The sequence below is a fragment of the Chironomus tepperi genome, unplaced genomic scaffold, assembly GCF_022539635.2.
Source record: "Chironomus tepperi strain 1889 unplaced genomic scaffold, CSIRO-AGI_Ctep_v1 contig_486, whole genome shotgun sequence".
Taxonomy (NCBI): Eukaryota; Metazoa; Arthropoda; class Insecta; order Diptera; family Chironomidae; genus Chironomus; species Chironomus tepperi.
Window position 1 is genome coordinate 929,464 of NW_027226608.1, and position 22,839 is coordinate 952,302.

General features: G+C 37.7%; 3 protein-coding genes and 2 non-coding genes across 5 annotated transcripts; 4 read left to right on the forward strand and 1 right to left on the reverse strand.

Annotated features, from left to right (window-relative positions):
- Positions 1-1,312: 1,312 nt before the first annotated feature.
- LOC139099888 (inactive CLIP domain-containing serine protease A3-like) lies at positions 1,313-4,721 on the forward strand. The gene is made up of 12 exons (XM_070652438.1): positions 1,313-1,451; positions 1,809-2,117; positions 2,307-2,430; positions 2,703-2,850; positions 2,904-2,951; positions 3,012-3,144; positions 3,210-3,246; positions 3,626-3,747; positions 3,815-3,864; positions 4,086-4,124; positions 4,189-4,347; positions 4,454-4,721. Exons 1-12 carry the CDS (start codon positions 1,375-1,377, stop codon positions 4,636-4,638), a joined length of 1,431 nt encoding a protein of 476 aa, XP_070508539.1. The 5' UTR covers positions 1,313-1,374; the 3' UTR covers positions 4,639-4,721.
- On the reverse strand, positions 1,586-1,658 carry TRNAA-AGC (transfer RNA alanine (anticodon AGC)). Its single transcript has one exon. It is a non-coding gene; the product is annotated as a tRNA-Ala (tRNA).
- A 1,113-nt stretch (positions 4,722-5,834) lies between the features above and the next one.
- On the forward strand, positions 5,835-5,907 carry TRNAA-AGC (transfer RNA alanine (anticodon AGC)). The gene has a single exon. It is a non-coding gene; the product is annotated as a tRNA-Ala (tRNA).
- A 2,790-nt stretch (positions 5,908-8,697) lies between these two features.
- On the forward strand, positions 8,698-15,597 carry LOC139099854 (fatty acid synthase-like). Its single transcript, XM_070652399.1, has 5 exons — positions 8,698-9,454; positions 9,510-9,798; positions 9,855-10,492; positions 10,595-14,395; positions 14,457-15,597. The coding sequence occupies exons 1-5, from the start codon at positions 8,799-8,801 to the stop codon at positions 15,322-15,324; spliced, it is 6,252 nt and encodes a 2,083-aa protein (XP_070508500.1). The 5' UTR covers positions 8,698-8,798; the 3' UTR covers positions 15,325-15,597.
- A 400-nt stretch (positions 15,598-15,997) lies between these two features.
- LOC139099763 (fatty acid synthase-like) lies at positions 15,998-22,741 on the forward strand. The gene is made up of 6 exons (XM_070652276.1): positions 15,998-16,854; positions 16,910-17,198; positions 17,259-17,896; positions 17,971-21,439; positions 21,491-21,831; positions 21,892-22,741. The coding sequence occupies exons 1-6, from the start codon at positions 16,241-16,243 to the stop codon at positions 22,706-22,708; spliced, it is 6,168 nt and encodes a 2,055-aa protein (XP_070508377.1). The 5' UTR covers positions 15,998-16,240; the 3' UTR covers positions 22,709-22,741.
- Positions 22,742-22,839: the final 98 nt, after the last annotated feature.

Below are 22,839 nucleotides of genomic sequence, written 5' to 3' on the forward strand. Positions count from 1 at the left end.
TTTGTAGAGCATTTTACGGAGTATTTTAGCAAATTGAGACATTTTCAGTGGCAAATTCAGAGTTCGATGGACTCAATTTTATAGCCTGACTTTGTAGGAGTCCGAAATCAATGGAATTTGGTTACACACCAATTTCCGAAGTCCTTAAATTGGACCAAAGTGTCTATTGCCCGATTTTAGTCAACCTGAGCAACAAAAGTCAATATATTGATCAAAAAATCCAGCATTAGGCTATCCTGACTCTGAAAATCGGAGGGATTGGGGTGAATTCATGGGAAGTGTGAGTTGAGGGGTCAAAATATCCATCTCTTTGGTCACAAAGGCTCCTGGTCACCCAAAAAGCTCAAATTCTAGCTCAATGATCCATTCAACAATCCACTTAATTAAAAATGTTGTCAATAAACTTGTAAAAAGGGAACCACAAGAATCTCAAATGCGAGATGCAGACACTGAATAAAAAAAGTTAAAAAAAAAACTTTCTTTGTTTAAAAATGTTTTAATTTGAACTTAAATGAATGTTAAGGTGAGGACAGACAGAAAGTAAATGAATCGAATCGAAAAATGGAAATGAATGCAAGAAAAAAATTGGGGAAGAAATGCAAATTGTGAATTTGGTGAACTTGTGGATGAATGTGCAATAATTTGGTATTTTAAGCATAAATTGTGGGATTTTTTAAACAATTTTGGAATTTTAATATTGAAAGATGCATGAAAAGTTAAAAAAATGAGGACAATTTAACCCTAATTCACCCTTTGTAACCCTTACCACCCCTTCTGCACTCTTCCCCATTCGTTCCAGCTTATAACCACCTTTTCCGACCTTTACCCACCCTTCCCAATCCTTCTTTATCATTATTAATCCTTTTTGACACTTTTTAACCTTTCTTCACGCTTATGGATCTATTTCACCCTCCTTTCAATCCTCTTAAACCTTGCTTAATTCTTCCAGACATTTTTGTACCCCTTTCGACCCTTCCTCAAGCTACCCAGCTCATCTCCACACTTAACGATTACTTAACGATCTTCCACATCTTAAACGACCTTTCCCAATGCTTTTAACCCTTCCGGATGCTTCCTAACCTTTACCCAGTCCTTCCTCAATCCCCAATCAAAATGATTCACTCTGACTACACACATGTGCCAACAGGAAGAACCCAATGTTCAACTACAATAGACAAAAAACCTTCAATTTCAATTTTTTCATGTTTTACACAAAATAACAAATTTTTTTAACAATTTATTTCCATGTACAGCACAAATTTTTCATTGGTGAGAAATTTTCACTTGATTTTTAGTTTGTTGGAAACTTTTCAATTGCTGACATCCCCAAAAAAAGAGAAGCTTTTATTTAAATTACAATAGACCAAATCAAGGATGAAGTTTTTGCTGCTTTTTGTTCTCATATCTGTGGTCTTGTGTCAGGTTACGTTCCCGGAGGAGGAGGAAGACGAGTAAATTTTGAATTAATTTTTTAAAAATTTAAAAGTCGTTAAAAAAGTTCAAAAAAGTTTAAAAAAATTCCTAAAAAAATTCAAAAAATTTAAAAAATTGCCATAAAAACCTCAAAAAACGACAAAAAAAAAATTGGATCTGCCGGGTATCGATCCCGGTACCTCTCACATGCTAAGCGAGCGCTCTACCATCTGAGCTACAAACCCGATTAGTTTCACATATTCGAAACTGAATTTCTGTCTTATTTAAAGCTGTGATTTAACTTATTAATCATAATTTTCTGTGACATTTGGGTCAACCTTGATTATTTCCATTTGATTCCATTTTCTAAATTCTCAACTATGTATCTCCACTAGACCAACAACATCAACCACAACCCCACCAACAACAGTCAGATCCACAACACCCAAACCAACAACACAAAAGTCAGTTCCAACAACAACAGTCACCATGAAAAAGGCTGTATCAAGTTCTGCTGACTCAACAGCTTCAGATAAAATGCAATCAAGTGGATCAGCTGCAAAACTGGTTTCGGAATCCACTGTGATATCAAAATCGACAACTAATGCTGCAGGAGCAACCTCAACTGCTGATAGAACTACAACGACTGGAAGAACTACGACAAGAAGGACAACAACAACACCGGAATTGACAACGACTGAAGAGTAATGAACATTTGAAATTATTGGGGTTCGTCCAAAAATGCAGGGCTGAAGACTTGGGCTAGCTATATGGTACAGTCGAGAATTGCAAGCTTATGCTCCTAAAATGCAGAAAATGCAGTCCTGCAGCTCTTGGACTAACCCCAAAAAGTCACAAAACTATGAATTATTCAAACTAATCAATCCTTCCAGATCAGCAACAGAAATGAACAATTGTCTATGCGTACCCAAAAATTCATGTGACAGCGTACTTAGTGGTAATGCAACAGAACCAGAAACTGATGGATCTGGAGTCATTGAACCAAGGATTATAAGCGTAAGTGTCTTAAAATTTGAGTTTTTATGATTCAGGTGCCTTCACATTAGAAATTTGAGATTCAGGCACCTTCACATACAAATTTTTGAGGTTCAGGTCCCCTCACACTAGACTTTATAAGTTCAGGTGCTTTCACATTTAAGTTTGAGTTTCAAGTGCCTTCACATTTGAATTTCCAAGGTTCAGGTGCCTTTACAATCGAATATAGAAGCTCATGTGCCTTCACACTTGAGAATTGAGGTTTAATCCAATTTTTCTTCATTTTTCTACAGTCAGGAAATCTCAACTACAACAGTTTTGGCACAAATGCATCAATCACAACCCCAATAGCAACTGGAACTCCAATTCAGACAGTGTCACCGACATTTTGCGTCAAACAGGACCTTTTGGAGCTTTGTTGTCCAACTGCTGGATATCAGTGTAAGAATATTGAATTTTGTCGGTTCCTTGACATTAATTGAGCATATTTTCAGGTGGAATGGCATTTCCTCCAGTGTCATCAGCTCCTAAAACCCCACCAGGTATGTAAATCACAAAATTTTTCAAAAATTCTAACAAATATTGATAAAAACTTAAAACAGGAAGAGCAAATTACGGACAATTTCCATGGGAAACAATTATATTTACACAAAATCAATTCTATGTCAGCACCGGTGTTCTTCTTGATCAATATCATGTCATGTCGGTTGCTCACCGATTTGATCGCTTCCCTTCGTAAGTTTTGAGCTTTTTTTAATTTGAATTTTATTTTAATTATATTTTTTTATTTATAAATTCAGAAACAGAACGGTTTTTAAAGTTAGGTTGGGTGTGTGGGTAAGGATGACTAAGTGAAGGGGTGGGCAACCTGTGTGCTGAGATACTCGAGTGCGACAAGAATGCTATGGTGTTCCAGAACACCTTAGTGGTAAGCCACGAACAAAACTGCACACGACATACAGTTCTTGGCATTTTGAGGACACTGGTGTGACACAGAACACAGCTTGCTCACAACTGACCTGTTTTTGATTCAATTAAGTCAGTGATTTATAACCTTTTATTTTTTGCGGTACATCTTGCTGCTAAGCCTTGATTTAAGCCACAGACAGCATAGGCTTCATGAAATTACCAAAACAATTGTTTGGACACTAATGTGCCGCGGCATAAAGGTTGTCCACCACAGAATTAAGTAGATATTAAAAATGGTTTTTATTAGGATACATCATCAATGAATGTCCCATTTCCATACATGGAACTGAATGTGTCAAGTGTGTTTGTTCATCCAAAGTACAACAAAACTAATTTGAAGAATGACTTGATTGTGTTGAGGCTTAAAAGGTTAGAAAAGATTGAGAAATTTTGGATTTTTGGGAGCTTTTTGATAAAAATGTGTTTTGATTTCCAGCCCTGTACCATTGGCAAGATTTCCAACAATTGCAACAGCTTGCTTGCCAGGTAATTATGGATATTGGTCTAAAGTCAGTGGTGGGCAACCTATGTGCTGCTTGGCGCACTTTGGGAGCAAGCCTCGACTAAAACTGTACAGCATACGATTCATGGCATGTACCGCGTCAATGAGGTTGCTCATCACAGACTCTAAATACACCTTTTAATCTCCTGCTGACTTCTGAACATTTTCAATTTATATTTAATTAATTTTCAAAATTCTTCAACAGCCAAGCCAATTCCAGCTCCAACCCGATGCTGGGTGTCAGGTAACATAACCTCAAAATTGCACAAAAATCACAACAAGTCATCAATTATTGAATTAATTTGTAGGTTTTGGACAAAATGACTTCACTAATGGAACAAATCAAGCAATTATGAAGGCTGTTGATGTTCCACTCGTCAATTCAACAGAATGTGAAAATAGATTGAGACAGACTGTGTTAAAAAGAACATTTGTGCTGGATAGAGTTAGCTTCTTGTGTGCTGGTGGTAAGATGACCTCCAAATGATGTCCAAATCTAGTCACAGCTTCCCCAATCCTCAATTCAAACTCATATAATCCTTAAAATCTCAAAAAATCCTTCCAATCTTTCAGGTGAGGTTGGCAAAGATGCATGCACAGGAGACGGAGGTGCTCCTCTAGTCTGCAATGTTGCTGGTCAATGGTATGTTCAAGGACTCGTCTCATGGGGACTAAATTGTGGACAAAATATTCCTGGAGTTTATGTAAATGTCAGCAGTTTCATTCCGTGGATCAGAAGTGTCACAACTTTAAAATAAAATAAGGAAATTTTGCTGTTTTTTGATTCGAATTTAATTGAATTTTTGACGAATAAAATTAATAAAAATGTTATGAAAAATTATGGAAGCTGTTCAATTATTGCGTGACGTGAACTGCTACCTACCCCTTGTCTCCTCTCTCTACTCCCTATCCATTCTCTTAAACAAATGCGCAGGTGTGGGCACCCAGATGCGCAGGTATACGCATATAGTTTTGAGAAACCATAAAAAAATCTCCAAAAATCCATTTTATGTCCTCAAATTTCCACAATTCAACAACATCCCATCAAATAGGCTTTTTTACTCCAAAAAAACCCAAAATAATTTTTTTCTATTTTTTTATCATCAAATCTGTCATCATAGACACAAAATAACAACAACGGAATCTCCAAAAATCTATGAAAAAAATATCAAAATTTCCAAGAATCTTTTTGTAACACATAAAAAAAAAGATTTTTATTTTTGTTGTTTTTGTCAATCTCACAGTGAGTCTGCAATCTTTGGAACAATTTTTATGAATGGGAATTTCACACATTTTTTTGTCAAGATGTTAAGGAGGTAATAAAGCAAGTGTGGATTGTAAACTGTGGATAAAATGTTTATGTTGTGATTGGATTTGAATATTTCGTCAATTTATTGGATTATTAAAGATTTGAATTTGGATTTTTTAATTAATTTGCAATTTTAAGTTTTAAAAATTTTTTTCGTCAATTTTTAAAATTTCTTTTAATTTTTTTCAATATTTTTTTAAATTTTATTTAAATTTTTCAAAAATAATTTTTGATTTTTTTCATTTTTTTAAGTAATTCAAAAATTTAAAAATTGAATTTAAATCCAAATCCAAAGTAAACCACTTTTAAGCTAATACATGCCACCTCATACACGCATGCATGCTACCTTGCATGCCACCTCACATCACCTAATCATTCAATAACAATCACCAAATAAAAAAATCTCTCAAATTTCTCTTTAAATTTTAATCTTGTTCCAATTATTCAGTTCAAGGTCAAGTTCATCATGAATAAAATTTACAGTTTCTTTCAATCCAAACCTTAACACTCCAGCATCAACAAGAACAACAACATAGAAAGTCATAAAAACAAGTTTCGCGACTGTAAAAAAATGAATTTTTTTTATTAAAAATTGTGCAAGTTTAAATTGACAATAAATTCAGCATCGAATATGTGAAACTAATCGGGTTTGTAGCTCAGATGGTAGAGCGCTCGCTTAGCATGTGAGAGGTACCGGGATCGATACCCGGCAGATCCAATTTTTTTTTTGGCACTTTTTTGATGTTTTTTTGAAATTTGTCAATTTTTTGAGATTTTTTTTGGAATTTTTTTGATTTAAAATTGAGAATTTTAGGTTTTTTATGGTTTTTTGAAAATTGTTGGATTTTCCTTCAGTTCAGCCATAAAGATTCTCAAATTACGCTCCTTAAAAATCCAGAATTTATGTCCATACTTCAAAATACCTGCCAAAGAATGTGCGAAGATTTCTCAAAACAACCACAAAAAATTCAGATTATTGACCTAAAGATTGAAGACTCATCACACGTGCGTGTCTCAAAATTCTCTGTTTATTTACATTTTCGTCGTCATTCAGTTCTTTCAGCCAGCGACCAAAAATCTCTCTCAAATTTTTTTTCTTTCCATTCATGAATCTACGCTGTGTAGTAAATGAGCGTCGCTCACATTTTCTCAATTGACCATTTAATATATTCGAATGTAAAATTTATTGTTAATATTTTGGCTCATTTTTAGTGATGGGAATTCCAAAGAAATATACGTTTTTTGAGTTGTAAGGCTTCAAAAAATAAATAGAAATTCGAAAAAATGGAATTTTTGGATTTAAAGTAATTGAATTTTGGATTAATTTATTATTAAATTCAATCTTAGTAGCACAAATCGGTTGATTGATTCAAAATTCAACATTATTCCCATTTAAGCAGGCTGATGAGACACTGAGATGGTCCCAGATTCGGGTTAGATTCAGAAAGAATAAAATTGACTCTATCGCTGACTGTCCTTTGCCTATTGTCAATGCCAAAAGCTACACTGTCTCTATCAACAGCGTCATTTCAAGATACCATTAAATACACCGCTGATGACTGAACTATGTGTCGGTAATCAGTGCTAACATGCCGGTGAAATGACGACCGTTGATCGGCAACCAAAGACCGAGGAAAGAAGGTAGCGATAGACAGCCGTTATGCAACGCTGGCAGGGATCAGTATGTCTAAGAATAGAGTGATGGACTACACAAATCAATTTGTACAACAAAAGCAAAATTAGGTAAGAATTGGACTCAGATCATGGTTGGATTGGTTAAACACTTCGAAAACGGAATGGTGTTGTAGCTGGGGGTGAGACACAAGCTTGCTATACTGCCCTTGGTTTGAATCCATAATGGAAAAGGCGTTCAGGTGCTTCAAGAGTAACATGGAGTAGGATGGTAATGAAGGAATGTCAATTAGATGTCAAAACATGTAGCAACCTAGGGTCCAAGTCGGAGCATGGTTCCATTAAGTAAGTAAGTAAGGACTCAGAACAACCATGTCATGCGAGTCTGGGACAAGTCTTCGTTTAAGTGAAAAGAATTCTGTTTAATCAATGAATTTTGAATCCCCAAAAATACTCCAAAAGCATCTAAAGTTGTAAAATTCTCAATAATTTGTGAATTAAGTATATTTAAACTACATCAAAAAAAAATTACGTTGAAATCGTGAGGATTTTCCAAGAATTCTTCTTTATTTTTCGTCAAGTCATCGACATATATGCAAATATTGACAGATTCTCTGTTTTGGTTTTGAGTCTGTTGACTTTTTGGGTTTTTTGGTCTTCAATTGTTTTACTATTCATGATTCTTTGGATTTTATTTTGGTTCCGATTCTATAGATTTAAATAGGAATGTTCGCAAGTGTTACTTAATATCTAAAAAAAAATAAAGCTAGAAATTCCAACAAAAAAAGTAGAAGTTGACCAAAAAAGGAACTGGGGAAGTCTATGGAAAAAACATTTAAAAATTATGCTCAATCATTTTGCTTTACAAAGCTTGATGTTTTAGTCTAGTCATTGTTACAGCTTATCTTGGGTTTTTTTCTTGGGCATTTTGAAGAATTGACTTAGTTTTTCCAATAAATCAGTCTGTTAAATTATGTTTTGGTATTGGTAATTGGTAAAGGGCATCCAGCAATAGAGTCAGCTTCAGGTGCCATCTGAGGTGCTGTAATTCACCAGAATAGCACAAATCGGTTAATTGATCCAAATTCCGATTTCAGCCTGACGTGAATTTGACTTGGTGCTGAATTTGATCTAAATCAAGCACAATATCAAAGTCATTTCGAATAAGTGCTGGATCAATTGGCTTGTGCTACTCAGAAAAGCCATTGTCAGTATATAAACTGACATCCATTGTCTATAAACCCAATGTCCCATTGTACAAGATCCAAAAACTGCTCTGCTTTTTAAAATCCATTCGGAATATTCAGTACTTGTGAGTTAGATGCAACTGGTTTAGTACATGACTGTATCAGTGGTTCTTGAAGCACTTCATCTTGGACGTGGTTCCAAATAGGTCAACATTGATCCATAATATAGTTATCTGTCAACTTGATGGCATTATGCTGACGGGCATATGCTTTACAATGGAAATAATTATCTTAAAAATAGATGTGGGTTAGGAATATTTTGGAATTTTATCTTCAAATAGGAGGACAGGGAAGGGGTTAGACACCAATCCACTTCTTCATCTACGGGCCATAGTCACGGCTACCGATGCTAAAGTAGCTCAAAATTAAGTATCCTGACCTAAATAAAATTGTATCAATTAATTACCAAATAATCATCAACAAACTACACCCCAACAGTCTCATCAATCCGTCCAGTAAATATGTAAATGTAAGGGAAATTTTGTCGCTGCTTACTTAATTCATTGTTCAACACTCACACACCTGGCATCAAACATCACAGAACAAGAATATTCTCAAGAGAAAGAAAAATAGTATAAAAGCATATTGTGGACCCAAAGATTCTTCATTCAGTTACTGAAGTCGTTGAGTTAAAGATATTTGAATATCTTTAAAGTGACAAATTTAATTTTGTGCCTTAAAAAACTTTAAAATTCGTTAATTTTTGAACATTTGTGCTGCAAAGTAAAAAATGGTTCCAAATCCACAAGAAGTCATCCACGAATCAACCTATGAGCTTCCAAAGCTTACCGACGATACAGTCGTCATCTCTGGAATGTCTGGACGATTCCCAAAGTCCCGTACCATCGCTGAGTTCAAGCACAACTTGTACAACAAGGTAGACATGGTTGAGCCATGTGCTGATCAGTGGAAAGCCATCACTGAGATTGTGCCTGAAAGATATGGACAGACTGTCGATGTCGACAAGTTTGATTCCGCATTTTTCTCAATCCACTCGGAATTTGGCAACTTTATGGATCCACAAGGCAGGATGATCCTCGAGCATGTTTACGAGTCAATCCTAGATGCTGGTGTGTCACCTAAATCCTTGCGAGGAAGCAACACTGGTGTCTTCTTGGCTTGCTGCTTTGTTGATTCACATGAGTCAGCAATTCGTGACAAGACTGGAAAGGAACTGACTGGATCTTTAAGGACTTTGCTGCCCAATCACATCTCTTATGCCATGGACTTTAAAGGACCGTCATTTGTTATTGACACAGCATGTAGCAGCAGTGGATATGCAGCGGATATAGCTTTGAAAGCTATTCAGAATGGCGAATGTGATCAGGCAATTTTGGCAGGAACTAATCTCATTTTGGGACCGACATTGAGTCTTGTGTTCTTGAAGTAAGCAGCATGAATCCACAACTTATAGCCTAATTAACTAATTTTTAATCCACAGAATGGGTGTCCTGTCCAAAGATGGCCACAGTCGTTCATTTGATGAAGATGCAAGCGGCTACTGCCGATCAGATGCAATTGTGTCCATATTCCTACAGAAGTCAAAGGATGCAAAGCGAATCTATGCTCGATTTATTCACGGTAAGAAGAATGTCGACGGATTTAAGCCTGAAGGATTTCCATTTCCATCCAGACGCATGCAAACTAAGCTGTTTGAGCAGTTCTACAAAGAGATCAACGTGGATCCAAACATGGTTGACTTTGTGGAAGCTCACAGCACTGGAACTAAGGTATGAGTCTAACTTAACAGCTCAATCCACAATTCTAAATCATTAATCATGTCTAGGTTGGCGATCCAGAAGAATGTGCAGGTCTAGATGCAGTCATGTGCAGCAATCGAGTCAAGCCTCTCCTACTTGGTTCCACCAAGTCCAACATGGGTCATTCTGAAGGTGCATCAACAGCTTGTTCGATTGTCAAGTCATGCTTGGCATTTGAGAACAGAAAATTGGCACCAAACTTGCATCTTAAGAATGTCCGATCAGGAATTCCGGCATTTGAGGAAGGAAGAATCAAGGTTGTCGATGAAGTTCAGGACTTTAATGGCTCACTTATTGGAATCAATGCATTTGGTGTTGGCGGTGCCAATGTTCATCTTTTACTTCAAGCTCATGATAAGGATAAAGTCAATGAAGGAATTCCAGCTGATGATTTACCAAGAATGGTCTTGTGGAGTGGAAGGACTGAAGAAGCAGTGAATAACATATTTGAGAGTCTTGAGAAGACGCAACTTGATGCTGAGCATATTGCACTACTGCAGAATACGCAAATATCAACTGCTGTCTTGAATACATATCGGGGATATGGAATATTTGAGCGTAATCGAGATGATGGAACCACAAACTGCTTAGGGAAGAGCGTGATGAACAACCTGGAAGCTAAGAGATCAATAGTTTGGGTCTATACTGGAATGGGAGCTCAATGGTAAGAATCTTCACAATTTTGTGCAATAATCGGCTAACCCAAAATTGATGTTAAGTCTCTAAAGACTATTTAGTAACCAATTCCTCAATTTTCCATTCACAGGCCTCAAATGCTATCCGACTTGCAGAAGATTCCACTGTTTAATGCCTCAATCCTCAAGTGCCATGAAGTTCTTGCCAAAAAAGACATCAATTTAATTGAGATTTTAACGTCAACAAATGAAAAAATGATGGAAAATGTTGTGCATGCATATGTTGGAATTGCAGCAATACAAATTGGATTAACTGATGTATTGAGAGCATTGGACATAAGTCCTGACTTTATAATTGGTCATTCAGTTGGTGAATTAGGTTGTGCATATGCAGATGGATGCAATAGTGCAGAAGAAATCATTTTGGCTGCTTATTCACGTGGAATGGCAAGTTTAGAGACGGAAATCATTCATGGTTCAATGGCTGCTGTTGGATTAGGACATGAAGAACTCAAAGAAATTCTAATTGATGGCATTGAAATTGCTTGTCACAACAGTTCCAATTCATCGACAATTTCTGGTCCATCTGAACTTGTTGCAGCATTTATTGAGCAATTAAAGGAGAAGAAAATCTTTGTAAAGGAAGTAAATTCATCAAATATTCCTTACCATACCTCATACATCTCACAAATGGCACCAAAACTTCTTGCACGTCTCAAAGACATCATCAAAAATCCCAAAGAACGTTCATCAAAATGGCTCAGTTCCAGTGTCCCAAAAGATTTATGGAATCAGGAACAGGAACAGCACACCAACTTGTCATCACCTGAATATCATACAAATAATCTCTTAAATCCAGTTCTATTTCAAGAAGTACTTGACATGTTGCCCAAGGATGCATTGACAATTGAAATTGCACCAAGTGGATTGTTGCAAGCTATTTTGAGACGGGCACTGCCTGATGGTGCTCACATCAGTTTGACAAAGAAGGGCGACAAGGAAAATTCAATCAATTTGATGACTTCACTTGGAAAGATCTTTCAAAATGGCGTCGATATGGACATCAGCAAGTTATATCCACCTGTTGAATTTCCTGTGTCTAGAGGAACTCCAATGATATCACCGTTAATCAAATGGGATCACAGTCAAACCTTCAATCAGTTTAAGATTGAGGACGTCGAAGTCAATGAGATGAAGGCAGTCTTTAACCTTCGGGATCCAAATTTTGACTTCCTGACTGGACATAGAATTGAAGGCAAGACGATATTCCCAGCCACTGGATATCTATACATAGCCTGTCGTCTTGCAGCTGGTCACTATAAAATGAGATTTGAGGACTGTGATGTTGAGATTGAGGACATGAAGTTCCTCAATGCCTGTTTCATCACATCCGACAAGGAGACAGTCCTGACTGCCGTCATTCAAAGTGGCGACGGCAAGTTTGAGGTCCGTGAAGGAAAGACATTGATGTGTACCGGAGTCATCCGTAAGTCCACAACACCACTGACGCCATATGAGAAGCCAGACAATGCTGACGTTCCTGACATGTCACCCGATGACTTTTATAAGGAACTGCGCATTCGCGGCTATCATTACAATAAAATGTTCAGATCAGCAACAAAAGCCAAGGCTGACGGAAGTGAATTGACTGTAAAATGGCACAATAATTGGATATCCTTTATGGACAATTTGGCACAGATGATTATCATCCAGAAGGACACAAAGTCACCGGTAGTTCCAACAAGAGTTCGTCGTATTGTCATTAAGCCTAAAGAGTTCCTTGCCGGACTTGAAAAGACTGATGAAGGTGAGGAATTCTCAACTGGATATTACATTAAGGACCTGGACATGATCAGATGTCATGGATTAGAGTTTAGAGGCTTTGGATTCTTGCCAATTCCTAAACGTCCACAGGATGGTAATCTGGTCCTTCAAAATTATCAATTTGTGTCACACAATCCAACACCCGTCATGTCCCTAAATGATGCTGGAAGCTTTTGTGTCCAACTGGCACTTGAGAATTCACAGCTGTTGAAGATTAAGACCATTGAGATCGATTCCGGTGACAATAAGTCAATTTTGAATGAAAGTTTTGCGTCTGCAATTGAAAAAGTACCGATTGTTGGTGCTGAGCTGACTTATCTTACAGACAGGGAACTTGAGGACAAGCCATTGGCCATAGACATCAAGAATCTCAAGGCATTTGACAATATTAGTCAGGTTGACTTCATAATCAGCTCCAACTGCACAAATAATCAAGAATTTTTGGCAAAAGTCCAGGACAAGCTGGTCGACGGCGGATTTTTGGTATCGAGGGAACCAAATGACTTTGAAGTCGTCCACAACATGCCAGAAGCATTCAAGCTCATTGCCACAATCCAATTAGAAGCTGAGAACCTGAATGTCTTCAAATATTCCAAAAATCCATCCTCAATTCCATCAACATCCATCAAAATCACATCAACTGACTTCTCATGGCTTGATAAAGTCAAAGAAACAATCAAAACGGAACCGACAATTTTATATTCAGAAGATGAAAATGAGTCTGGAATTTTGGGACTTGTCAACTGCATCCGACGTGAACCGACTGGAAAGGATGTCAAGTGTGTCTTCATTGATGATCCAACAGCACCCAAATTTGATGTTGAGAATGAGTTTTATAGGAAGCAGTTGGAGAAGGGAATGGCAATGAATGTGTATAGGAATGGAAATTGGGGATCTTATAGACATCTGGATCTAGAGCCTCAGGTCATCAAGGAAGTAACCCCAAACACAATTGCTGTAGCTGAAATTCCAACACGTGGTGACTTCTCGTCCTTAAAATGGTTTGAAGGTCCTTTACAATTCAAGCATAAGGATGAGCTTGTGACTGTCCATTATGCAGCACTGAACTTCCGTGACATCATGTTAGCGACTGGTCGTGTACCACCGACCCTTTTCGGTGAACAACGGATAGATCAGCAGCAGATCTTAGGATATGAATATACAGGTACAACATCCAAAGGACGTAAGGTCATGGGAGTCATTCCAAAAAGTGCACTAGCTACACATATCATACCTGAAGATAACATGTGCTTAGACCTGCCAAAAGACTGGAGTATGGAAGATGGTGCAACAGTCTTTGCTACTTATGGAACTGCCTTTATGGGAATGTTCATTAAAGCTAAAGTCAAGAAAGGAAATTCAATTCTAATTCATGCTGGATCTGGTGGTGTTGGACTTGCTGCAATTCACTTAGCATTTGCCATGGAAATGGAAGTCTTCACGACAGTCAGCACAGATGAGAAGAGGAATTATTTATTGGAACTGTTCCCAAAATTGAGACCCGAAAATATTGGAAACTCACGTGACACAAGCTTTGAGGACATGATTATGAGGAACACGAATGGAAAAGGTGTTGACTTTGTGCTGAATTCACTGGCTGATGACAAGCTGTTGGCATCATTGAGATGTGTAGGCAAGAATGGAACATTTGTGGAAATTGGCAAGTCAGACATCTTTAGGGACAACAAGATCAATCTTGGACATTTCTCAAGGGAAATTACGTTCCTGTCGCTGAATATTGATCAAGTCTTAAGGACGGAGAAGAAGAAGTTCCAAGATTTTTGGAATGAATCACTTAAGAAGAACCTGATTAAGCCCCTAAAAGCCACAGTTTTCAATGCAGACCAACTTGAGGATGCCTTCAGATTCCTGGCAAGTGGCAAGCATATAGGCAAGGTTCTTATAAGGATGCGTGACGAGAATGGACCTTTAATTAAGGAAGTAACTCCTCGGGTCTTCTTCAATCCTCAACATTCTTACATCATTTGTGGTGGACTTGGTGGATTTGGAATGGAACTTGCTGACTGGATGATCATTAGAGGATGTCGTAAGATTGTTTTGAGCTCAAGTCGTGGTGTTGTTGATGGATATCATGAATATAAGTTCAGGTAAGCATGCATTGGTCCTTAATTGACTTCCTAACCTCAAAATTCACATCTTAATCCACAGATTATGGAGATCATATGGCGTTGACATCAAAATCAGCACTGCCAACATCACAACAGCTTCAGGATGTCATCAACTCATTGCAGAAGCATCAGAACTTGGACCTGTTGGTGGAATCTTCAATCTTGCTGCTAAACTTAATGACGCGATCCTTGAGAATCAGACAGTCGAGTCCTTTGAGCAGTGCATGGCTGCTAAGGCAACAGCAACAAAACTTTTGGACCAAATGACACGCAAGCATTGTCAGAATTTACAGCATTTTGTTGTCTTTTCGAGTGTCTCATGTGGTCTTGGTAATGCTGGTCAAAGTAATTATGGAATGGCCAATTCCGTCATGGAACGAATTATTGAGAATCGCAGACGTGACAATTTACCTGGAAAAGCCATTCAATGGGGTGCAATTGGTGATGTTGGCATTGTCGCAAGACTTATGGCTGAAAAGAATGCAGCTACAGACATGGAAATTAGTGGAACTCTTATGCAAAGTATATTCTCATGTCTTGAAGTCCTCGACAGTCTGTTGACATCGACAGCCTCAATTGTCACAAGCATGGTTGTTGCTGAGAAGATCAATGTTGGCGGTGGACGTGCTGGAATGTTACAGCAGTTGCTGAATGTGCTAGGCATCAAGGACATCAATGCATATCCAAAAGACACAAAAATTGTTGATTTTGGTATGGATTCATTGTTGACGGTTGAAGTGCTGCAGCATGCTGAGAAGGAATTGAATGTTCAATTGACTGTTGATGATTTGAGGTCAATGACATTGGCACAATTTATGGAAATGACTAAGGAAGGTCCACGACCAGCTGTAAAAGATGCGGCAGTTGATAATGCGATGTCTGTAGTTAATAAGGCACACTATACGTAGATTTAAGCTTAAGATTTATTATTTATGTAATGTTAATGTTCAATAAAAGTAAAAAATAAAGGCAGACATGCACAAAAAAAAGTGAAATTTCTTTTAAAGCTAGAGTATCGGGAGCGACCGTCTTCAGAATTTTCAACTTCACATAGCTTCATGTGGTCAAAAGCAGGAACATAAAGGAACAATGGAATATGAGCATTAACATATGGGATTCTAACGTGTTTGTTGTGCATTAATTAAGGATTATAAATAAAATATTTCAATTTGTGGTCGTTTGCCTTCAAACTGACATTATGCAATACCAGGTTGCCTAAAATTCAACAAAAAAAGCTTAAAGCTTCATAAATTAAAATACCGGTATGCAAAAAAGTATTTTAAATATTTTTGATGTTATTTTAATCAGCACAAACAGTTAAGTTTTGGCAAGCTTTCTTTCCTGTATTTTTATCAACAAAATATTCATAACCTATTAAGATTTTAATCATTTTGTGGATGATAAGTATGGAAATTAATGCTTAATAAATTCATTCATAATATTATTTATAAATTGGACAGTTTTGACTGTCAATGTCAAGTCATGTTCCATTTTTTAATGCGCAATATATGCAAAATATTTTGATAAAATTCATATAAAAAGATGGAATTTCCATTGATAATGTTTAGTCCGTGATTATCAGTTGCTTTGTGTAGATCCAAATCTGGAATTGAGTGTTAAAAATTGAATTAAATTTTCAAAATAAAACCGCATGTTGAGTGACTTTTGTGCAATAATCGGCTAACCCAAAAATTGTGATTCTATGTCCATTTGATGATAAAAGATTAAAATGTTCTAAAAAGTGTTCTAAAAACAGGAATAATAAGAACGTGCTTAATTAATAAATTCAATTTACTCGAAAAATCCACAAAAAATCACCAAAAAATGCCATCAAATCCAATCAACGACACCGTCGTCATCTCCGGCATGTCTGGACGTTTCCCAAAATCCCGAACCATCGCCGAATTCCAGGACAATCTATACAACAAGGTAGACATGACATCACCATGTCATCCACATTGGAAAGTCATGGATGATACAGTTCCAGACAGATATGGAAAGACTGTTGACATTGACAAATTTGACTCGGAATTCTTTCCAGCACCAATGGAATACAAGAACTTGATGGATCCACAAATGAGAATGGTACTTGAGCATGCATATGAAGCGATACTTGATGCTGGAATATCACCACCGACATTACGTGGCAGCAACACTGGTGTCTTTATTGGATGCTGCTTTGTGGATGCACATGGAGTTAGTGTTATGGATAAGGCTGGAAAGGAACTGGCTGGATCATTAAGGACATTATCAGCTAACTGCATTTCGTACCTTTTTGACTTTAAAGGACCATCATTTGTTATTGATACAGCATGTAGCAGTAGTGGATATGCAGCTGATGTGGCATTGAAGTCGATACAGAGCGGTGAATGTGATCAGGCAATTGTGGCTGGACTTAATTTAGTTCTGCTGCCGTCATTAAGTGGTGGATTTTTGAAGTAAATTGTGACTTAATAAGCTATATCCATAACTCTAATCTACTTCCAATTACAGAATAGGTGTCCTGTCAAACGACGGATACAGTCGGACATTCGATGAAGATGCAAACGGTTATTGTCGTGCCGAAGCCATTGTGGCCTTGTTTCTACAAAAGTCAATAGATGCAAAACGTATTTACGCAACATTTATACACAGTAAGAAAAATGTTGATGGCTTTAAACGAGAAGGATTAGCATTTCCATCGCGAGTCATGCAAATTAAGTTGCTTAATAGTTTTTACGAGGAAATTAAAATGAATCCGAATTTGGTTGATTATGTTGAGGCACACAGTACGGGAACTAAGGTGACATTTTTAAGCATTTTTCAAGGATTTTTTGGCAATTAATTTATGGATTTATTTAAGGCTGGCGATCCTGAGGAATGTGCTGGACTTGATGAGATTCTGTGCAGCAATAGAACGGAACCGCTTCTTATTGGATCTGTTAAATCCAACATGGGACATGCTGAAGGTGCATCTACAACATGCTCCATTGTTAAGTCATTGCTAGCCTTTGAGACGAAGCAAATTGCACCGAACTTACATCTTAAGAACCTTCGATCAGGAATTCCAGCATTTGAAGAAGGAAGAATCAAGGTTGTAGATGATGTCCTAGACTTTAATGGCTCACTTATTGGAATCAATGCATTTGGAGTTGGCGGTGCCAATGTTCATCTTTTACTTCAAGCTCATGACAAGGATAAAGTTAATGAAGGAGTTCCAGCTGATAATTTGCCGAGAATGGTTTTGTGGAGTGGAAGAACTGAACAAGCTGTCAATAACATCTTTGAGAGCCTTGAGAAAACGCAGCTGGATGTTGAGCAGATTGCGCTGCTTCAAAATTCACAAGCATCAACTCCATCACTCAGCACCTTTAGAGGTTATGGAATATTCAGTTTTGATAAGGAAACCAGAACTACAACATGCATTGTTAGGAATGTTATCAGTAACATAGAAGCCAAGAGGCCAGTCGTGTGGGTCTATACTGGAATGGGCGCTCAATGGTAAGAATCTTCACAATTTTGTGCAATAATCGGTTAACCCTGAACTAACTAATTCCTTTCTTTTTCATTCACAGGCCTCAAATGCTGTCGGACTTACAGAAGATTCCACTGTTTAATGCCTCAATCCTCAAGTGCCATGAAGTTCTTGCCAAAAAAGACATCAATTTAATTGAGATTTTAACGTCAGGAAATGAAAAAATGATGGAAAATGTTGTGCATGCATATGTTGGAATTGCAGCAATACAAATTGGATTAACTGATGTATTGAGAGCATTGGACATAAGTCCTGACTTTATAATTGGTCATTCAGTTGGTGAATTAGGTTGTGCATATGCAGATGGATGCAATAGTGCAGAAGAAATCATTTTGGCTGCTTATTCACGTGGAATGGCAAGTTTAGAGACGGAAATCATTCATGGTTCAATGGCTGCTGTTGGATTAGGACATGAAGAACTCAAAGAAATTCTAATTGATGGCATTGAAATTGCTTGTCATAACAGTTCCAATTCATCGACAATTTCTGGTCCATCTGAACTTGTTGCAGCATTTATTGAGCAATTGAAGGAGAAGAAAATCTTTGTAAAGGAAGTAAATTCATCAAATATTCCTTACCATACCTCATACATCTCACAAATGGCACCAAAACTTCTTGCACGTCTCAAAGACATCATCAAAAATCCCAAAGAACGTTCATCAAAATGGCTCAGTTCCAGTGTCCCAAAAGATTTATGGAATCAGGAACAGGAACAGCACAGCAACTTGTCATCACCTGAATATCATACAAATAATCTCTTAAATCCAGTTCTATTTCAAGAAGTACTTGACATGTTGCCCAAGGATGCATTGACAATTGAAATTGCACCAAGTGGATTGTTGCAAGCTATTTTGAGACGGGCACTGCCTGATGGTGCTCACATCAGTTTGACAAAGAAGGGCGACAAGGAAAATTCAATCAACTTGATGACTTCACTTGGAAAGATCTTCCAAAATGGCGTCGATATGGACATCAGCAAGTTATATCCATCAGTTGAGTTTCCTGTGTCTAGAGGAACTCCAATGATATCACCGTTAATCAAATGGGATCACAGTATAAGCTATGATGAATTCCGATATGAAGATGTTGAAGTCAATGAACTGAAGTTGGTCATTAATCCAAGAGATCCGAACTTTGAGTACTTGACTGGACATAAAATTGAAGGTTCAGTCGTGTTTCCAGCAAGTGGATATCTACACCTTGCGTACCGCATAGCAGCTGCTCATTATAAGAAGCGTATAGAAGACCTGGACATAGAGTATGAAGATGTCAAGTTCCTCAATGCCTGCTTCCTGTCTGTTGATAAGAACACAGTCCTTAACATCACGTACCAAAGTGGCGATGGAAGGTTTGAAATAAGAGAAGGAAAGACATTGATGTGCACCGGCTTCATACGTCCAACGACGGCAGCTTTAACTCCATTTGAGAAAGCTGAAAATGATTCAGTTCCAACAATGACTGGAGATGATCTGTACAAGGAACTGCGCATTCGTGGATATCACTATGAAAAATCATTTAAATCTGTCGTGTCCGTTAAAGCTGATGGATCGGAAGTAAATATTAGGTACAAGCACAATCTAATCCAATTTATGGACGCTCTGGCACAAGGTGTAGTCATCCAAAAGGACCTAAAAACAGTTGTGGTGCCATCAAGCTGCAGACGAATCATCTTAAAACCCAAAGAAATTGCTGAGTCATTCCAAAGACTTTATGACACAACCGGTGAAGTTGTGGCTACAGCTTACTATATTAAGCACTTGGACATGCTCAGATGTGATGGAATGGAATTCCGAGGAATGGGATATTTGCCAATTCCAAAGCGTACACAGCCTGGAAAGCTTGCATTAGCTAATTATAAGTTTATTCCACATAATCCAACACCGGTCATGTCACAGCATGATGGAATCAGCCTCTGTATGAGATTGTCATTGGAATCAAATCATACAATTAGCATAAGAATCGTTGAAATTGATTCTGGTGATGGAAAGCTGATTTTGGACAGCAATTTCTCGGCAATATTCGATATAGCACCTGTTACTGGTGCTGACTTGATTTATGTCACGGATAGAGAGGTTGAGGACAAACCGACAGCTGTGGAAGTTAAGAAAATTGCTGAATTTGAGTCAATTACTAATGTTGACTTCATAATCAGCTCAAACTGCACAAATAATGAGGAATTCCTGACAAAAGTCCAGGACAAGTTGATCGACGGCGCATTTTTGATCTCATTGGAACCAAAATCCTTTGAATTACCTCAAAATCTGACCGATAACTTCAAATTCATAGCAAAGATCCAGCTAGAAGACAAGAACCTAATTCTGCTCAAATTCATGTCCAAACCTTACCAAATTCCATCAGCAGCCATCAAAATCACATCAAATGACTTCTCATGGCTTGATAAAGTCAAAGAAACAATCAAAACGGAACCGACAATTTTATATTCAGAAGGTGAAAATGAGTCTGGAATTTTGGGACTTGTCAATTGCATCCGACGTGAACCAGCTGGAAAGGATGTCAAGTGTGTCTTCATTGATGATCCAACAGCACCCAAATTTGGTGTTGAGAATGAGTTTTATAGGAAGCAGTTGGAGAAGGGAATGGCGATGAATGTGTATAGAGATGGGCAGTGGGGTTCTTATAGTCATTTCCATCTTAGTCCACAGCTATTATCCAATATAACCTCAGATACCATAGCAGTAGCTGAAATTCCAACTCGCGGTGACTTCTCGTCCTTAAAATGGTTTGAAAGTCCACTCAAGTACGGCAACAAAGACGAATTCATCACAATTCACTATGCAGCACTAAACTTCCGTGACATTATGCTTGCCAGTGGACGAGTTCCTGTCACATTGCTTGGTGAATCAAGGATGGATCATCAACAGATTCTAGGATGTGAATTTACAGGCGTGACTTCAAGTGGTCGACGTGTTATGGGCTTGTTACCTGCTGGAGGTTTAGCTACTCATGTTAAGGAATCGGAAGCATTTTTCATTGATTTACCGAATGGATGGTCACTTGAAGATGGATCATCAGTTCTTGTCACTTATGGCACTGTCTTTTTGGGACTTTTTGTTAGTTCCCAAATTGAGGAAGGAAATTCAATTTTGATTCATGCTGGATCTGGTGGTGTTGGACTTGCTGCCATACACATTGCAATCAGTATGGATCTTGAGATTTTCACGACAGTCAGCACAGATGAGAAGAGGAATTATTTATTGGAACTGTTCCCGAAGTTAAAGCCTGAAAATATTGGAAACTCACGTGACACAAGCTTTGAGGACATGATTATGAGGAACACAAATGGAAAAGGTGTCGATTTTGTGCTGAATTCGCTGGCTGATGACAAGCTGCTTGCTTCTATTAGATGCTTAGCTCGTGGTGGGACATTTGTGGAAATTGGCAAGTCAGACATCTACAGAGACAATAAGATCAATCTAGGACATTTTGCTAGGGACATCACATTCCTGTCTATTAATGTTGACATCAGAAAGTCACAGAAAAGACCAAAGGTAGGACATAAAGTTGTTCCTCACATTCTCTAATATTCTTTATTCCCACAGCTTATGTTCAAACTTCTTGCTGATGCCATGGACAACAACATTGTTAAGCCACTTAAAACCACTGTCTTTAATGCTGATCAACTTGAGGAAGCATTCAGGTACATGGCAAGTGGCAAGCATATTGGAAAGATTTTGATCAAAATTCGCGACGAGAATGGACCTTTAATTAAGGAAGTTACTCCTCGGGTCTTCTTCAATCCACAACATTCGTACATCATTTGTGGTGGACTTGGTGGATTTGGAATGGAACTTGCTGACTGGATGATCATTAGAGGATGTCGTAAGATTGTTTTGAGTTCAAGTCGTGGTGTTGTTGATGGATATCATGAATATAAGTTCAGGTAAGGCTGCATTGATCCTTAATTGACTTCCTAACCTCAAAATTGCTTCTTTTTCCACAGATTATGGAGATCATATGGAGTTGACATCAAAATCAGCACTGCCAACATTACAACAGCTTCAGGATGTCAACAACTAATTGCAGAAGCATCAGAACTTGGACCTGTTGGTGGAATCTTCAATCTTGCTGCCAAACTTAATGACGCGATCCTTGAGAATCAGACAGTTGAGACATTTGAGCAATGCATGGCACCTAAAGGAACTGCCACTAAATTTTTGGATGAAATATCGAGGAACAAATGCAAGGAATTGGAATATTTCGTAGTCTTTTCCAGTGTCTCGTGCGGATTTGGCAATATTGGACAGACAAATTATGGAATGGCCAATTCAGTCATGGAACGAATCATCGAGAATCGCCGACGAGACAATTTACCTGGACAAGCCATTCAATGGGGTCCAATTGGTGATGTCGGCTTGTACATGACAAGCTTAACTGAGAATCAAATCCAGTCCAACATCGAAATCAGTGGAACTCTTATGCAAAGCATCTATTCATGTCTTGAAGTTATGGATTCACTCCTAACATCTGAGGAACCAATTGTCACAAGTTTAGTTATAGCTGAAAAACTCACATCCACAAAAGGACGAAATTTACTTCTACAGCAGTTGATGAGATCTTTAGGAATTAAGGACATCAATGCATATCCAAAAGACACAAAAATTGTTGATTTAGGAATGGATTCAATGCTGACAGTCGAAGTCATCCAATACACTGAAAAACAGTTGAACATCCAATTGACTGTAAACGAGCTACGATCAATGACGTTGTCACAACTGATGAATATGACTAAAAGTAAGTCTGGAAATAATGACAATTGAAATTTAAAAATAAAAATTTTATTATTTACTCAATGAATTGTTTTTTTATTGGATATACATTATTTTCCAGATGTAAATTGTTCTTTCTTTGAATTAACCTTACTCAATATTGTTTGTTTGTTTCAGAAGTT

What these genes read in the sequence shown, in the direction of transcription:
- LOC139099763 (XM_070652276.1), top strand. Translation starts at nt 16,241, where the DNA reads ATGCCATCAAATCCAATCAACGACACCGTCGTCATCTCCGGCATGTCT. An exon ending in TTAAGTGGTGGATTTTTGAA is followed by an intron (nt 16,855 to 16,909) that starts GTAAATTGTGAC and finishes TTCCAATTACAG; the next exon opens with AATAGGTGTCCTGTCAAACG. An exon ending in AGTCACAGAAAAGACCAAAG is followed by an intron (nt 21,440 to 21,490) that starts GTAGGACATAAA and finishes TTATTCCCACAG; the next exon opens with CTTATGTTCAAACTTCTTGC.
- LOC139099888 (XM_070652438.1), top strand. Translation starts at nt 1,375, where the DNA reads ATGAAGTTTTTGCTGCTTTTTGTTCTCATATCTGTGGTCTTGTGTCAG. An exon ending in GAATTGACAACGACTGAAGA is followed by an intron (nt 2,118 to 2,306) that starts GTAATGAACATT and finishes CAATCCTTCCAG; the next exon opens with ATCAGCAACAGAAATGAACA. An exon ending in AACCCGATGCTGGGTGTCAG is followed by an intron (nt 4,125 to 4,188) that starts GTAACATAACCT and finishes ATTAATTTGTAG; the next exon opens with GTTTTGGACAAAATGACTTC.
- LOC139099854 (XM_070652399.1), top strand. Translation starts at nt 8,799, where the DNA reads ATGGTTCCAAATCCACAAGAAGTCATCCACGAATCAACCTATGAGCTT. An exon ending in ACTGGAATGGGAGCTCAATG is followed by an intron (nt 10,493 to 10,594) that starts GTAAGAATCTTC and finishes TTCCATTCACAG; the next exon opens with GCCTCAAATGCTATCCGACT. An exon ending in TATCATGAATATAAGTTCAG is followed by an intron (nt 14,396 to 14,456) that starts GTAAGCATGCAT and finishes CTTAATCCACAG; the next exon opens with ATTATGGAGATCATATGGCG.